The 16,784-nt window shown below is 45.7% G+C and overlaps 2 protein-coding genes and 1 pseudogene across 6 annotated transcripts; all 3 read left to right on the top strand.

The window, feature by feature from the left end:
- Nucleotides 1–1,409: 1,409 nt before the first annotated feature.
- On the top strand, nucleotides 1,410–4,635 carry dydc2 (DPY30 domain containing 2). Of its 5 annotated transcripts, none has more exons than XR_006841977.1 (9): nucleotides 1,410–1,513; nucleotides 1,765–1,919; nucleotides 2,389–2,511; nucleotides 2,759–2,908; nucleotides 3,085–3,348; nucleotides 3,480–3,620; nucleotides 3,889–4,029; nucleotides 4,189–4,351; nucleotides 4,534–4,635. XR_006841977.1 is itself a non-coding variant. In XM_046376274.1 (9 exons), the coding sequence occupies exons 2-9, from the start codon at nucleotides 1,773–1,775 to the stop codon at nucleotides 4,561–4,563; spliced, it is 1,128 nt and encodes a 375-aa protein (XP_046232230.1). In that variant the 5' UTR covers nucleotides 1,410–1,513; nucleotides 1,765–1,772; the 3' UTR covers nucleotides 4,564–4,635. The 5 variants fall into 5 exon arrangements, 4 of the variants coding, with proteins under 4 accessions (XP_046232230.1, XP_046232229.1, XP_046232227.1 ...); XM_046376274.1 differs by having other exon boundaries at nucleotides 3,091–3,348; nucleotides 4,214–4,351; XM_046376273.1 differs by having other exon boundaries at nucleotides 3,892–4,029; nucleotides 4,214–4,351.
- Nucleotides 4,636–4,978: 343 nt separating this feature from the next.
- Nucleotides 4,979–7,199, top strand: LOC124052253 (annotated as a pseudogene).
- A 751-nt stretch (nucleotides 7,200–7,950) lies between these two features.
- Nucleotides 7,951–16,161, top strand: LOC124052254 (PDZ domain-containing protein 7-like). Its single transcript, XM_046376276.1, has 18 exons — nucleotides 7,951–8,182; nucleotides 8,708–8,803; nucleotides 8,903–9,197; nucleotides 10,022–10,159; nucleotides 10,249–10,423; nucleotides 10,505–10,681; nucleotides 10,767–10,914; nucleotides 11,851–11,911; nucleotides 12,021–12,198; nucleotides 12,366–12,592; nucleotides 12,687–12,851; nucleotides 12,999–13,114; nucleotides 13,274–13,365; nucleotides 13,721–13,812; nucleotides 13,916–13,987; nucleotides 14,152–14,751; nucleotides 14,919–15,019; nucleotides 15,318–16,161. The coding sequence occupies exons 3-18, from the start codon at nucleotides 9,035–9,037 to the stop codon at nucleotides 15,459–15,461; spliced, it is 2,649 nt and encodes an 882-aa protein (XP_046232232.1). The 5' UTR covers nucleotides 7,951–8,182; nucleotides 8,708–8,803; nucleotides 8,903–9,034; the 3' UTR covers nucleotides 15,462–16,161.
- Nucleotides 16,162–16,784: the final 623 nt, after the last annotated feature.

Below are 16,784 nucleotides of genomic sequence, written 5' to 3'. Positions count from 1 at the left end.
AATATCACAAACACACTGTAAAATAGAGGAATTAAAAAAAACAAATAATTTAAAGCCATTGTTTTTCTTTTGAAGAAACACTGGGGCTGCATTCCAACTCTGCATAGGTTTGCGTTTTACTTTGAGTACCTGCACTTTACAAAGCACATACAGGATGCAGTATGCACAAAACGGGTACATTTTATACCACTTCATCACAGCATTGCCTCTTTAACCTTTGACCTTCTTGCGCATTCATCCAAAATTTAAAGTAGAAAGAAAACAGCGTGTCCTTTGGACTGCAGTCGAGCTGTCAACCACCAGAGGGCAGCATAATGGATGTTTAATTTCCTATTTTGTTCTTTTACTCAAACCTATACTTTGTACACACACTGTTTATGTTGTTGGTAACTCTTGGTATCTTCTTATTACTTATTAGATGAAACAAATAAATCTTGAACATTCCATGGACAGCATGTGAAAATGTCAGCACTTCATTCACCATCTTATAATTAACGAAATAATATACTGACAGCAGTTCCCAGACATGTTCAAGGGGCTGATGAGTGGGCCAAGAACTGCCAATAGCTGATGTTTTGATGCGGGGAGAGTAGAAGCAATCCACTCAAATGTCAAACTATACAGGTTTTTGATGACATTTGATCAGACAACTTCAGTGAGAGGGTCTGGACTGCATCAGTGCGCTGATTGGGTGAGCCCTCTGTCGACGTGAAGGCTATATTTGGCTGAAAGGTGTGTAGTATGATTATACAAGGAAAATGATATCTGTGATTACAAATGTTAACGGAGTGGCATCTGGTTCTTGGAAATGGAGCCTGCTGCAAATTTTCCCACCTTCTCCTCTCCCATGTGAGCAAACTGTCCCAGCCTCAGGACAGGGTGAATTTAAATTATTAAATATTATCAAAGATACTGAGCTGATACAAAAGAAAAAGATTGTTCCACAGCCACTGTGACACTGGGTTGTCATTGTGAAACTGCCCTTGGTGACTACTATGGTGCCTGGATTTGAATGCTGCTTTTGAAATCGTGGATCTTAATTTGCTCAGTATACGTGGTGGCCTGGAGGGGTAAAATGTGGGACATCTTTTCAGTGTTTTCATGCCACCAACTGGTCACAACAGCTACTATAATTAGACACAAATTTAACATCACTGTGTGGCTCTCTGAAAAAGTGAAGACACTAGTCATTCTACAATTTCAACAAAAAGGTTTTACAATTATTTCCAGTTCAGATGTAACCTTTATTCTCCTAATTATGACCCAAAATCTGATGTTTTTCAACTGAAAAGCTAACTTCTTCTTCTTCTTCTTCAGCCTATTATTATTATTAGTAGTAGTAGCAGTAGTCGTAGAAGTACAAACGTAGTAAGAATGCTCCCCGCCCATCAAAAGGATTCGAGGGGAGCATTAATGATGTGACACCGTGTTACCATGGAGACACGGCTACATCCGGATGCTCGGTGAAAAACGTTTGTTTTAGTAACCTCGCCCTTGTTTGGTGGCTCAGTTGGTAAGCGAGTTGTTGCATTAATAATACAGTTTTAAAATACGACATAACTGCTGTGTAGCGCAACGTTAACGTCAAAAGAGCAAGCGAAAGTTTGTTTTTTAGAGCAACTTCCTGTTGACCGACGCTAAACAGCGCCGGTTCGTTTGATGTGATGGAGCTAAAATCTCCCCGCTTTTTCATACAGTTTATTGTTTTCCTGTTTTCAACCATTCACAATGTTTATTTAAGTTGTGTTTCATGTTCTCACGCAGATAAAAACATGGACTCCGAGTATTTAAAAGGACATGTGGGAAAATGTCTGGCAGAGGGACTCGCTGAAGTGGCCGAGCAGCGCCCTGTAAACCCCATCCTGTACCTCGGCCACTGGCTTTACAAGTACAACTCAAATGTAGAATACGAGAAGGAGGTAACCTGCTGCGTTGTGTTCTTGTCAGTAGGGGGCAGCATTGCGAAACGTAGTGTGTATACACTGCAAAGTTTCAATTATAGACGATATACTAGTGTGGCCTTTGTCTGTTTTCATACATGCATATGACCAGACCATGAAGTCAGTGTGAAAATGTAATTTTACCTAAAACAGAGAGTAAAGAAGAAGTACACCAAGTTCTTGCACAGATGTAGACAGCCTCAGCTCCTCAGGACTGAGTGCTATAGAGCTATAAAGCTTATTGGAGCTGTGACAACAAAAATACAGTCATCTCGTACTTCTAGCTCCCATTCAGAGCCCTGTCTGGGTATCTATGGCTGCTGCAGGCTCATCAGAAATTAAAGGTCAGAGGGCGAAACCTTACAAGCTTTAAAAGGTGTCCTTTTTTGATAGCTACATGTATTAAGAGTACTAAAGCTGTACTTTACAGGCACTTTTTTATTCGCAGAAAAAGGCCAAGTTGGCACTCCTGGAGGAGGAGCGGGCCAAAGCCAGAGAAGAGGCGTTGCACCAGGAGAAGCTGAGGGAGGAGGAGCGAAAGATCAGTGAGGCCCTGGAGGAGTCCAAAAGAGTATGTTGTATGACAAAATCCCTACAAGAGTTTGTGTGTTGTAACTTAGAACCTGCTTTGAAAAGTTAATTTTAAGCTACATGTATGAGAAAAACGAGACAAGCGGAGAAGAGAGAGGAAGGTTCAGAAAAGCAAAGTTATCTCTGTGATGTGCACCACTTACATGTGCGCCAGTTGGAGGGTATTCTTTAAACTCTTCAATTGACATTTTGAGCAAAATGCTTTACAAGCTTGTGAACATCACCAGAATTCTGAGGCCACTGGGTCTGATGCGCCCACGCCAGCCACAGCAGGAGCTGCTGAAGACAACAAACCTGTGACAGAAGAAAAACCAAACAACCCTGGTCCAGAAAACCAGCAGGGCACAGAAGAACACCAAACTGACGCTGAACCAGAGGTGATAAAAAGTAGACCTCAGATCTGTGTGCCTCTGTGATGATTTCCAGTCACTTTCTTTCTCTGTGATGTTTATTTTTAACCTTTCGGTGGCGGCGCTCTGATCGCTCTAATGCATGACTCAGAAATAGTCAGTAAATGATTTCAAATGGTTTAAGGAGGCGGTATGTCTGCCAGGTGAAGGTTACAGATGCTGCAACCCGTCCTGAGTCCCCTGAGGGAAAACCTGTGGAGGTCATTAGCTCATCCCTCTCTGAGGCCCTCAGCACGGAGGTCAAAGAGGAGTCTACAGAAATGCCTGTTGAAAACGCCCAAGTGGAGCCGAGGATCAATGAAGCAGAAGGCAAACCAGAAGTGGAGCCGAGTGACAATCACGTGGAAGAGAAAACTGCAAGCACCAATGAAATAGAAGTGAAAGAAGTCGACCAAGACAAGGATAAGGTGATGAGACGCACAAAACTCTGGCGATTTAAATGATTTTATTGATAGGAAATTAAAAAGAGTGCAGGGGTCAAACAAACATCTGCCTGTGTGTCACTATGATGGTGAAATTACTGTCTGCTGCTCTGCAGGTGGTTGATCCGGCTGACCGGCGGACCGAAGCATTAGACTCGACTTCTGGCCAAGACGCCGATGACTTCGAACCAGACAAAACAGAAGAGCTACCCAACACACAAAGCCCTCGTTCCACTGGCCCTCCACACACAGAGGAGGTGCCGCTGCTGAAACACTGATCACATGCTGCTCATTTAGGCTTCCACACACACAGTGAAGACGTGAGACATGCAGGACAGACAGTGGACAGACACACAAGAGCGCTAAAGAAGATCTGAAGCAAAGTGAGCTGAAGATAGCCAAGTCAGATGAGGATGCTAGAGATGATTTCTCCAAATTTCAAGGCAGAAGTCAGGCTGAGCAAAGGCAGGAAATCTCATCTACTAATTTTACTACACACTACTAATTTTCACGCTGTCTCACCAGCAGGCTGATGAAGGCGAAACTGATCATTTGGAGTCACCTTCAGCCCCACAGAGCCAAGGTCTCAAACCAGAGGAGCAGGTGGCAGAAACTGAACGGGGGACTCAGAAATCAGATTCTCCACCTGCACAGGACCAGGAAAAGGTGGCTGATTTTTTTGCAGCATATTTCAACCTTCCTTTGGAAAATTATGGCAGCCCAGAGGAGGCAGCAGTGATGAGTTTGTCCCAGCAGCAGTAGACAGTCAGCCAGAGGGAAGAATCTGTTCAGATATAAAGACTTATTTGTTTAATGGTTAACCAGAACTGCTCTCGCCGCCTCATCTCAGGAGGCAGACGTTCAACGCACAAGCGGGAGCGCTGATAGCTCGACTCCAGCAGAGGGGACGGCGCTGAGCGAGAGACCCGTGACTTCACAAGGGGAACCTGGAAACCCTCCTCCTGACACGGGACACCTTCAGGAGAAGGTAGACCCCGCAGACCGGCTGAAAACAAAAGATTTTTTTTTCAAATGTGAAAAAAGAAATCCCTTAAACAAATTCACCTGGGCTAGACTGATCTTAGTTTGTGCACTTACACTTCAGACAGTTGACACTGTTTTAGTTTCAGTGGTGAATGAGGTGTAACTGAGCTTTGTGTTGCTTTTCAGGAGGAAGAAAAGGAAGCAGACCAGATGTGATGAAGTCGGTGTTGGCTGACAAACCACCGACCCAACACCAAGATTAATAAATGATTTTATAGCTTCAGGATACATGTTTTTGGTGGATATATATGTGCAAATATAAAGTGAATGTGAAGTGAATATCTATCACCACGTTTATTCATCTGCTTCTGTGTCTAAATCAAGTGTTTATGTGGTTAAACTCCATCTGAAACTGAGAGCTTTTAGTGGCGCTGATGTTCACGTGACTCCAAACCGAGTCAAGCCAATGAATCCACTTCATTTTGGAAATGATGGAACAGATTGCAACACTGTTTTTATTATTATGAAACCTGCAACATCATTGCAGCCACGTGACGGCGCAGATTTCATCCTCCTCAGTGACCTTTGAACTGAAGGAGGTCCGCCTGTGGCGCATGTTCTGTTCAGTGTTTCGGTGTCTGCGATTGACTTCCGGCTGCAGACTCGACGACGGCGTCACTGATCAGGCACAGCTGCGCGTAATCAAGTCGCCTGATCAGTATCTCGGGCCAAAGAAGGGTTGGGTCTGGGGAGGATCGACCTTCAGCTGGAGTTTAAATGCGCCTGTAGCCGCCGGTGCTGTCAGACGGCTGTTGCTCCGATGGCAGCGGACAGGATGCGTTGAATGATATGGGACAAAGGTGCAAAGAAATGACGATGGGGCTCGTAGCCGCCGCCGTGGCTACTGCCGTTGGCCTCGTAACTGATGTTATGAATTTTTTCACTGATATGTTTCTGACACCGCCGCTGAAGGCCACCCTCAAGTACCTGGAGGAGACTGAGCTCAAAACTCTGCAAGGAGGTGAGTCGGAACTTTTTCATCCGCCGCAGAAGTTCAGTGAGTTCGGTTAATCCGTTTATGAACGGTGAAAATGTCATGGGCGGGCTGAAAGCAGCTATTATTCATCTGTTGCTCAACTCTGTTACCCTTTTGCCTCATTGCGACACTCAGAGAGCAGGACCCTGAAGGCTAAATCTCTGTGGGAGAAGTCTGGAGCTGTCATCATGGCCGTGCGGAGACCTGGATGATTTTTGTGCAGAGAGGTCCGTCAGTACATGCACACTAATAATAAAAAGAGAAAGTGTGAAAGACATGATGCCCCCGCAGGACTAAAATGTTTTCCAAGAGGATGTCAGTGTAGCTCAGGGGTCTCTAGTGATTAGTTTATCAAAGGTTAATTGTGAGGGATTCACCTCAAAACAAGACCAGTAAAAATGGCAGTCTGTGCAAAATAAAACCTTAAATGTAACTGCGATGCACAAGCAACAAAACCTTCACAATTATGTGAAAAAATACAACTAATATCACAAAACATTTCAGGATTTATACTTCGAGTAGGCCTAGTATTTGTTCACCAGTTGTACTCCATGTATTTGTAGTCCGATTGTAGATTCGTTACACAGAACAGTTTTTGTGTTCTTCAGAGTGTTTTTGTATCCTCGTTGGCTGCAGGAGGCTGCAGAGCTGTCCTCTCTGAAACCCCAGCTGGATGAGCTCGGGGTCCCTCTGTACGCTGTGGTGAAGGAGGACGTCGGCACCGAGGTCCAGAACTTCAGACCGTACTTCAAGGGGGAGGTCTTCTTGGATGAGAAGGTGGGCCTGTCTTTAACAAATCGATCCATTGTGCAGTCGGTTTCCCTGACTGAAACACATGTTCAGACCAGATTTATCCAGTTTCTCAGCGTCACACAGTGAAGCCGTTCGGGATCTGTGGGATGTCATTGTGGGTCTGAGTGAATCATTCAAGGCCTGTGGTTTGTCTGCTTGCTTCACAGAGGCGTTTTTATGGACCCCGTGAAAGGAAGATGGGCCTTCTGGCGTTCTTGCGTATTGGGGTGTGGATAAACGGCCTGAGGGCCTTTAAGAACGGCTTCATGGGAAACGTTCTGGGAGAGGGCTTCGTCCTCGGTGGGGTCTTCGTCATTGGACGAGGACAGCAGGTAAAACCTCTACAGTCAAATGCTACCAACATTTGTGATCAGTTGCATAATAAAACTCATGTATTCCATCATAAATCATGTCAAAGGATTATACCAGAGTATAAGCCCTCATTGTTTTTATTCTCCCTCAGGGATTACTTCTGGAGCACAGAGAGATTGAATTTGGAGATAAAGTCAACACTGAAGATGTCATCCGAGCTGCGAGAAGAATACCACAAGAGCTTCTGCCTTTAGACAGGAAATAATGTTTTGAATCACCCCTGCTGGTTAACAATCTCATATCTGAGATAAAAGTCATGTCCTCGAGCAGCAGAGGAAAATCTACAACCGTATAACCAACTCGCAGAAATAGAAATGATGGAATAAATGTTGCAAAATGTTCAAACTGCACTGTAGCGGATTGTGTGAACGCTTTAACGTCTCAGTTGTGCGAGAAAATAATCTTTATAAATGCACATTGGATTTGTGAGTTGGTGCATTGGGCTCAGGAAAACCAGGATGCATTTTGCAGTACTGACCGGGTAGTAAAGGTGCTCTGAGTGTGTTAATGACGGCCTGCCTTTAAACTCGATGGAGGAAGCAGACCTGATGCCTCATGCCCAGGTTCCTGTACTGCTCTGCCGTACTGTTGTGTTATTTTGGGAGCCAAGAAACTGTGACCTTTGCCCAATAAAACATGGCTTTGTGCTCTACGGGTTGTTTCTGTTATTCAGTGCTTGGAAGAAGTTCAGATGTTGGACTTCTGAGTCATCTGAATTCCACAGGGTTCAGTGCAGGGCTGAGGCCACATCACAGTGTAGAACCAGACGGGTTTCCTGCACAGGCTTCGACCATCTTCACCAGGGTTCCTGTCCCATCCACACAAGACGTCTCGGTGCGTTTGCGTGACGGTAACCGAACCAGGATGCAGAATGCATAAACTCGCTGAATATTTTCTCATAAATCTGAACCAGCTGTGGAAACAGGTTGGTATTTTGTTAGTTTACATCCTGTGAGTCTGCTTTGGTTACCTGCTTCTTAAACTGAGAAAGGTTACTATATGACAACAAAACACATCCAAACAAAGCCAGTAAAGTGGAGAATATTTTGAAATGCGTATTAAAGTCATTGATTTTACTCCAGCATCACGGGAGTAGATTTGTTTCAGTTTTGTTTGTTTTCTGTGCTATTGCTAAACCACCGATGCTGAAAAACAACTAAACGGTGAACAAAACACGTGATTAATGCTTTGATCAAACGGATTTGTCGGTGTCATCTTTCATAAACATAAATGACTTCAGCGTGAACCGCCTTCGTGTTGTCACTTGCTTACCGCATTACTGTCGCATCGGTGAGTGTCTGAGGTAGACGAAGTTCACGCGCGCTGTCATTTGATTGGCATGTTTGTTGTCCAATCGGATCCTCTCAATTCAACTACAATCCAGCCAATCGACATCCACCAGAGGCGGGGCTTTCAGCCGACACAAATGTTGGCCAGGTGAATGGGCTCGGTTTGCTCAACACGCACTCAGGTGCGCAAACGAGGCGACTGGGTTTTGTCATTGACACACCATGGGATGAGTTCAGCACTTGTTTTCTGTCCAGCTTCCTGTTCCCGTCAGTGTCTCTCGTCGGGTTGTATTTAAAGAGGATACATGAGAAGAGCTGCCTTGTTGTCTGAAACGTAAAATGTGCGGTGAGTATTTTGTTTTATTGTGCGTTTCTTTGTTTTATTGCGCAAAAAAGTAGAGGAGGTGTTCCCACAAGTGTCACAAGTGTCCCAGAACAAGTGCTGGAGTTGCGCAGTAAGTTAAGACGCAGATAAATTCAATTAAATCTATATTACAAGCCATAACGTTAAATGACGTCTTCTGACGCCGCCGTCCGGTGCTGAAGTTCAGTGAGGCGTTTGGGGGAAGCCCAAGGTGACGACATGAGGACACAAGTGTTATCACGGGTTAAGTTTGGTGACATGTAACCATGGCACCAGCACCATGTGACATCCTGACTCTAAGTGGGTCAGCTCTGAGCTAAATAAACCCCTTAAATCCTACTTCTGACCTCAGTTGCTGTGACAAATACTGCTTATTTGTCGTACTTTTTTTTTAAATCAGCGGTTTAATGTCCTTCATCTAAGGTGAATGTAAATATCAAATCTTGAAATTTAAGACGTGCTGTGATGTCTTGCGTGTTCACCTGTTGGTTTTCCTGTGGGCCTCAGGCAGGTGAGAGAGATGCAACATGGACAGGAATGGAGCAAAATGTGACTGCAGGAAGCCAAAGAGTCAGCGATCACGTCACAAAGCAGCCTGCGTCGGTGAGTTACAGCTCAGCTTGCAAGCTGCTAAAACATATCACGTGTGTTTTGAAATGCAGCTGTGATCTTCTGTGAACATAATCTAGTCTCAGTGTGCAGGGAACACGGAGGACAAACGGCCTGAGGATCCGCTTCCTTCCTCTGTATGCTGCTGCAGACTCCTCCACCCGGAGGAGCTGAGCCCCCGGTTGAGTGTGTGTGTGTGTGTGAAAGGGGACCCCGTCAGCTTCCATGGCTCACTCGTCAGACCCGTCCCGCAGAGAGAGGACCCCCGGGACTCAAGGGTCACACACGGCTACACGCAACCTCCTACGGAAGAAGGAGCAGCGTCGGCGTGGAATCCGATCCTCGTCGCCCATGGGTCGGGTCATCCTCATCAACTCTCCTGTGGATGGTAAGGAGTGGCTGGGCCGGCTGCTCGTCTGGTGCATATTACAGCCCACAGTCTGCTGTGGGCGGCACGCTGCTTTAGTCTGGCAGACAGAGGATTATTGGTATTGCTTTTATTACTCTTTAATGTCTTGTATGAGTACTGCGTTACACTGAGCCGAGCAGTCTTTAAGTACACATTTCAGACTGTGACAGTCAGTAGAAAAATGAAAAATGAGACAAAAGTACTCCATATGCCAGCCAAACATAAAATGAAACAGCATTACATTGCTGAAAACATAAAATTTCCTCTTAGGAGAATATGAACTGTAACTAAAAAGGCATAATTTAAATTTTTATTTTTTTACCCCCAGAAAATATGTAAACGTTTGTGGTGTTTTTAAACTGTGATGCAGAACTGCAGCAGTAAGATCAGCTGCTCTGGATTGCCTGATAGGCAAAACTCAGGACCAAAAAATTCTACTAGGAGGACGACTGAAGATCTCAGTATCATTTTAATACGTTAGAAACAGAAAAATGAAGACAGAAGAGAAGAAATTGAACAAATATTTAGATGCTATGACACAAACCATCTGACAACCTAAAATAATCTTAAGAATTGACCTTAAGACCCCCTAAGAGGTGTTGCTCCAAAGATGGTGAACCACATTATGAATGGTCAAATAGGATGGAGGAGTCAAATACAATAAAACATCTGTTTGTATTCTCGTTTCAAAATCCAATCATGTTTTCTTCCTGTAAAACAAAATACGATGTGTGCTTATGTCGGTGCCATGCAATCAAACATTTTGTGACAACCTGTTTAACTCGCCAACGTGATATTTTTAGGCGGAGACGACAGTGAGGACCTCCACACGATCACGGTGGATAAAAGTGTGGACGGCAAGCTGGGCTTCAGCGTGCGGGGAGGCTCAGAACATGGCCTCAGCATCTTTGTCAGTAAGGTGGAGGACAACAGCACCGCGGGTAAGCTAACGTGCTGCTGTGTGGTATCAAGACGTGGCTGCGGTGTTGCTCTTCTGCATTTTCACACTTTTGGTTTTTTTTGTCCACAGAGGAAGCCGGCCTGCTTGTAGGCGATAAGCTGGTGGAGGTGAACGGCATCAGCCTGGAGAGCATCACGATGAGCAGCGCCGTGAAGGTCCTGACGGGCAACAACAGGCTGAGGATGGTGGTCAGGCGTGTCGGCAAAGTCCCCGGCATTCGCTACTCCAAGGAGAAGACTACCTGGTGAGGAGGGATTCCTCCTGTTGGTATCAACTCAGTTTACCGCAAAAATATCCGACATTGACCGACTGGAATATCTCTCAGGGTGGACTTGATACACAGGCGTATGGTGGTGGAGGAGAGCGGACAGACACCTTCGGAGGCGAGCTCGGGAGGCGCCCTCCAAAGGATCGTCCACCTTTACACCACGTCGGACGACTACTGCCTGGGCTTCAACATCCGTGGTGGGAAGGAGTTCGGTCTGGGCATCTACGTCTCCAAGTAGGAACTCCTGAACCGGAGAGCAGCGGCATTCGGTCATTTAATCACGTCTTCAGTAAATTTACTGTCCGTCTCGTTGTTTCAGACTGGATCCCGGTGGACTGGCTGAGCAGAACGGGATAAAGATGGGGGACCAGATCCTGGCTGCCAACGGAGTGAGCTTTGAGGACATCAGCCACAGCAGTGCTGTGGAGGTGCTGAAGAGCCACACACATGTCATGCTGACCATCAAGGTGAGAGCGGAGATGACTTTCCGTGTCCAGGTGCAGAAAGGAAAAATATTTTGAATGTTTTGTACGAAAGATGATATAAACTGTGCATGTGTTTCATTACTTTGGCACGAGAGTAAACGATTTCACGCGGTATTTAAGCATTACAACAAAGAACATCATGTGAGGCAAATACAAAACTGAAGGGAATAAGCAGTCAGCAGAGCACAGAAACTACTGCTCACAAGTCATCATTAATATTCTGTGAAACCAATCCAGTTTGACAGAAAATCCTTTGGCACAGGAAGTGGGAGCCTTCATCTTACACAACATAGTTAGCAGAAGTAAAGTTGTCTCAGTTGGATGGGGGGGGGTTGGTGCTGAAGAGGACGTATCATCTTCCATATTGACTCTTTGTTATTAGAAAGCATGTTGTTTCTTCCATTACTGCCTCGGTTAGATGAACTTTCTGGCCTGTTTCCTACCTTCTCTCACACTCATGAAAACTAAATCCAGACTACCGGAGCTGCGTGGCTGCACAGCGGACATAACGGCGGTTTGTGCGGCGGGGACGACAGCTGGCACGCAGTCGTAATATTCCTCGCTCACTTTACTTGTCGGAGCTTGGGTTTCGCGCTGTGAAAAATAGCCAGGCCGTGTGCATTATTCACCAGGCAGCCGGGATCAGGTGCTGATCAAAGCTTAGAGTCGTGTTTAGTGCAAGTTTTTTTGTCTCGGGATCCCTCGCTTTTTGCCCTGTGGAAGCTGAAACACGTTCTCGAGTTAGAAAGAATCCAGACTGTCAAAGGTTACTGAGAAGTCAAGGAAAGAAATGTGTTGGAGAAGGTGTGTGTTTGTTGAGTGCTTCTAGTGTTACTCTTTATCAAATATAGTGATCCCATAAAAGTTTCAAGGTCTCTACTGTATCTCATTTGCATATCTGTGGTCATATCTTCACAGGAAGCAGGACGATATCCCGCTTACAAGGAGATGGTGGCAGAATACAGGTGGCTCAATAAGCGTATGTATCTGAAGTGTCATCTTTTTTTGTCTGTCTGTAGGGAACACAGGACACTTTGTGATAAGCTTTGATGGATTTGAGTTGGATGATCTCTTGTGTTCCTCCTCAGTGGCCAATGGTACACAGAAATCCTCCTCCCAGGGTTCAGACTCCAACTCCTCAGCCTCCTCTCTGTCGTCTGGGACTCCGGTCAGCTCTCTGAGCGGCCTTTCGCAGGTCATGTTCCCTCCCAGCCTGCCGTTTGGTTCAGACATGGTGGATGTTTGCATCTCCACTGAGGACCAGAGGTCAGGCAGTTTGACTCACCCAAATTCAAAATCATCTTAAACTGTCAGAAAGAAATGGTAGACTGAAACAGCAGAGTATTAAAAGCAAAACTTTTACTTCTTCCTGCCTCTTTAAACTGTGATACACAGACTAGACCAGACATGATCACGGTGGTTTGTTTGTCCAGGTCTGAGTCAGAGCGAACCGAGACCGCCATCCAGACGGACCTTCCCTCTCACAGGACGGGTGCAGACACCACTCGCAGCCTGGGACCAACCACTCTGCTCAGAGACACCGTGATCCGTGCAGAGGAGTCCGCAGGGAGGAAGGAGTCCCCCAAGACAGCCGTGCTGCTGGCCCTCAGCAGGCCGAGCCGGCCAATCAGCAGGTCCCAGAGCCAAGTGACCGTGGCAGGTGAGGCGGGGCAAGTCGAGAGCAGGTAAAAAGCTCATCAAAAGATGGAGCGCATGAACAGCATAAATGATCTACTGTTGCTGTCCAATCGTAGAAATCAAGCAGCAGAAAGAGAAGAAGCAGAAGGGGAAGGACCCAGAGGAGAAGAGCACCCTGCAGCGTTCAAAGACCTTCGTCAACTTGTTATTCAAGGGTGGACGCAAGAGGGACACCTCCAAGGGGCGCTCCAAGTCCCCGTCCACAGACAAAGCTGGGAAAGGTAGCTGCATTTAAGATGCTTCCAACTTTCCACAAATTAGTTTGGAGTAGAAAATGTGAAGGTTTTTCTACTTCCTCCCGTCAGTCAGTCGCTCAGCAGACGCGCATCGTATGACCCAACACTGATTCTAATCTGTGATGTTTTCAGACGGACGGCGCGTCACCGCTACGCCAAATTCAGAGATGCTTGGAGTGGTGGAGGACATGGCCTGCAGGCTGCTGACGGAGGAGGAGGTGGCTGCTGTGATGAAGACGTGCCGAAGGGTAAGAAGCTTTGTACACACCTGCAGACAGACTCAGGTGCTCATCTTTAAACTGCCTGTGACGCAGTTTTCTTCACAACACATCTGACATGTTGGTTCTCAGTTTAAGTCATTATCACCTGGATACTGAATCACTGATTTTTATTGTTACTCTTAACAGTATGTGGCCGAGCGCTCAGTGGAGAGCTTGATACGCCACCTGCTGGTCGTGCTGGACAGACCTGAAAAGCTGCTGCTGCTGAGGGAAGTCAGGTAAGAGGAGTGAGGAACAGCAAAAAGGGACAAAGTACTAGATATTTACTCCAGAGGCTACTTTGATATAGACACTAAAGCAGATATCAATATAAGAAAAAGCACAGTCTTTAATTGGTGAAAATCACAATTACGGGGATAAACTTTGTCGATGCTGCCTCTTCAACGGCTCCTGTTTAAATCCAGCCAGAGAAACTTTGGTATTTACAAATGCTGCCAGAGGGGGATTAAGTCTTTTTCAGGATAATCTTCTTAAATCCCAGAGTCCCACAATAAGACACTGATGACTAATTAAAAATGGTTTATAGTCCAACGCAACTGTGAAAATTGAGTCAGCGTTTTCTTGTTTGTGCAGGATGCTGCTCCCTCCTTCTGACCTGAGTGAATTCAACAACATGGTGACCCCCATCGAAGGCGAGGCCTACGATATCCTCAAGTATCGTTCAAGTGCGTGTGATGCATATCCAGTGTCGTATTCGGAGAGTGGCTGTGTGCCGAATTCTGAGCTGCAACTTGAACAAAGTTGTCTTCCCCCGTTTCTGTTTTGTAGTCCGAAGTCCTCCTCTTCGCTCTCCAACTTCTGGTCGAGCCCCCAAGCGCCGCCTCATCACTCCGATCCCGGGTGAGTGCCTTCTAGTTTTTTCTTTGATGTGTACAGAAAAACACAACTCGGATTTTCAGTTTTTGGTTTTCTGCAGTTGTTTTCTTGAACTGATTAAAAAGAGTGGCCGTCTTGCTGGTAAGTCCTGTGGGAAAGTTACCATCCGAACTCTTTTTCCCCTCCAGATTACAGAGGAGGCTTTGAGCTCCACAATGCTGAGGAGGTGGAGAAGGAGAGCCACCTACTGGAAGAGCTGGAGAAGCTCAGCCTGTCTGGGCCCAGGGGTTCCAAGGAGATACCCCACATCTCGAGGTCCTTCACCCCGCTGCTGGACATACCACTGGACGGACATAACGCAGGGTCCAGAGAACTCAGACCCCCGTCTGCCAGCGCCGTGCTCCCCAACTGGCTGCTGGCTCGCAGCGATGACTCCCGCCCTCCTCTGCGGACGGACATCGGCACGATTCGCTCCGTCCACTTCGACGAAGTTTCACTGCACTCGACTTCAGAAAGGGGAAGGTCCACGTTCAGAAACGGCCACCCCAGGAGCCAAAAGGAACAAAGCGGAGACAGGAGTAAAGACGGCGTGTTCACGCTGCAGAGTGTCGCTCGCAAGAGTCGGCCGTTGTTGTCGCAGGTGTTTGGTTCAAGTCCAGATCAACAAGTGGGAAGCGACAAGATGAATGGACATCAGGAGTCTTCAGAGAACGGACTCGGTGGCTCTGAGTCCCAACAGGAGTACGCGCTCAAAACTGTCAGCATCTCCAAGACCAAACAGTCACTGGGTAAATGTGTTTGACATGCGGTCAGCCAGAACCAGTGGATACAGTTTAGGTTCAGTTCACCTGAATCACAACAGTTCAGGGTGCAGTTTTCCAAAACATGAACAACGTGAAGTACACGAACATAAAATACATGACTGACTTCCACTTGTGTTGTTTCGATGTTCCAGGCATCAGTATATCCGGTGGGATGGAGTCGAGGGTTCAGCCGGTGGTGAAGATCGAGAAGATCTTTCCTGGAGGAGCTGCTTCCACCTGTGAAGTGCTCAAGGTGAGAGTTTCTGCCGGTTTCCCCAAATGAAATGTGAAACTCGGATGGAGGGATTAACTCATTAGAAATGATACTGATGAGCTTCCTAGCTGCAGTTGTAGTGATGGTGCGGACTGAAACTAATAACAAGTGAAACCAGTCCTGCTTCTAGTTTAAAAGTGTATTACGTCTCCTGGCTACCTGCAGTCGGATACAAAACCATTTTATAACCAATATTGCTTCTGTTGGCGAGTAAGAGTAAATATTTCAGATCTCAGACAGAAGTTAGTGTTTATGTAACATTACCCCGTGTCCTCAGGCTGGATTTGAGTTGGTGTCTGTGGACGGAGTCTCCCTGCGAGGAGTTACCCATCAGCATGCTGTGGACGCCATCCGAAAAGCCTTCAGCAATAAGGCCAAAGACCCCATGGTGTTTGTGGTCAAAGTCCCCAAAAACCTTTGAGAGGAGACTTGAGACACATGAATTCAGAACAATGTCCTGTGATCACCAGCATATGGGACCAACACAGAGACAGAGACAGGAAAACTCGAACACACCGATGTGCTCTGAGGTCAGGTATGTAACTGCCATTCATGTTAAACTTTGTCAAAGTCAGGAACGATGACACGAGCAACTCGCTGAAAAACAAGTGACCAGACGAAGGCAGCGAGTCGCAGGTCTTCAGATTAAACACATAAACAAATCCTCAAACACAGATGCAGCAAAATGAGCTTTGTTGTCAAAGCCTGGAACAACGGTACTCCTGATGCCTTGCTATCTTACTTGTCACAGCCCGTCCAGAAAATTATTTTTACATTTTATTTTAACATCCAGGTTTCCATAAATCATAGATCAACAGTGTGTCTCTACTTCTGATGACAAACGGTAACCCGAGTGCCTTTAAAAGCCCCATGTTAAGCCTGTGTTGTTAAGTTGGCTTGCAATCTACACGTTAACCTGCAGGGGGCAGACACGAGCTGTTCAGACGCATTTCTGCTCCTGGCAGCAGCAGAATGAAACCTTAAACAAACCTTAAAATGTGGCCCAAAATGTGAACGAAATGAGTACTGCAGGAAAAATAAACCAGGCTGCCATTGTAGAGAACTGCAATCCAGATAAAACTGTTATTTTCCTGTGAAATAAAATATATATATATAAAAAAAAATCATATTGTATGTAATTCAGTGCAGAAACACAAATCAAGTGTGAAAATCAGTCTTTATGACGTTGGACAAATCTCCATGTACCACACACAGCTTTTAAATTTTGTCTTTTTTTAATTTAAAAACATAGTAGGTTTGTTCAAGAAATGTACAGCATGAAAATATACATTTAATGTCTTCATACAAATATTGTGGGTTATAAAATTTTACTGAGGAACCAGAACAAACATTCACACAAACATTAATATACAGGCGTCGTATCTGTAGGAGCAAAATATAATGTGTGACATTGCTTTGGTCTATTCACAGTGGCTATGTTTTTTATTTCTGAGACGGGCAGACATCTCTGGAAGAAAACTTCATCGTTTGTCAGGGTTATTTACAGAGTATAATTCAATCAGCAGTAACCGAGGAACAAAAATGTCGTCTTTTGGTTCTGTTGTACAGGAAATGCACATGAAACATCCTGGAAAGGTTGGCGGGGAAAACAATCACGCCACGGTCAAAAGTAGTTTACACCAAAATGCCCTTCATCCAGTGCATGATTTCCCTTCCTTCAGCCTCTTAAATGTCAGGATTTTTTATGATAATAAATTGAAGAGTCTTTGGCTTTTGGATTGTT

The sequence above is a fragment of the Scatophagus argus genome, chromosome 21 (genome assembly GCF_020382885.2).
Source record: "Scatophagus argus isolate fScaArg1 chromosome 21, fScaArg1.pri, whole genome shotgun sequence".
NCBI lineage: Eukaryota > Metazoa > Chordata > Actinopteri > Scatophagidae > Scatophagus > Scatophagus argus.
This window is presented reverse-complemented; position numbering and strand designations above follow the sequence as displayed.

Coding starts and splice junctions, on each gene's coding strand:
- dydc2 (XM_046376271.1), top strand. CDS start 1,773: ATGGACTCCGAGTATTTAAAAGGACATGTGGGAAAATGTCTGGCAGAG. Junction 2,512..2,758: donor CCCTGGAGGAGTCCAAAAGA/GTATGTTGTATG, acceptor GAACATCACCAG/AATTCTGAGGCCACTGGGTC. Junction 4,030..4,213: donor CTGCACAGGACCAGGAAAAG/GTGGCTGATTTT, acceptor GCCTCATCTCAG/GAGGCAGACGTTCAACGCAC.
- LOC124052254 (XM_046376276.1), top strand. CDS start 9,035: ATGGCTCACTCGTCAGACCCGTCCCGCAGAGAGAGGACCCCCGGGACT. Junction 10,424..10,504: donor TCCAAGGAGAAGACTACCTG/GTGAGGAGGGAT, acceptor AATATCTCTCAG/GGTGGACTTGATACACAGGC. Junction 12,852..12,998: donor CACAGACAAAGCTGGGAAAG/GTAGCTGCATTT, acceptor TGATGTTTTCAG/ACGGACGGCGCGTCACCGCT.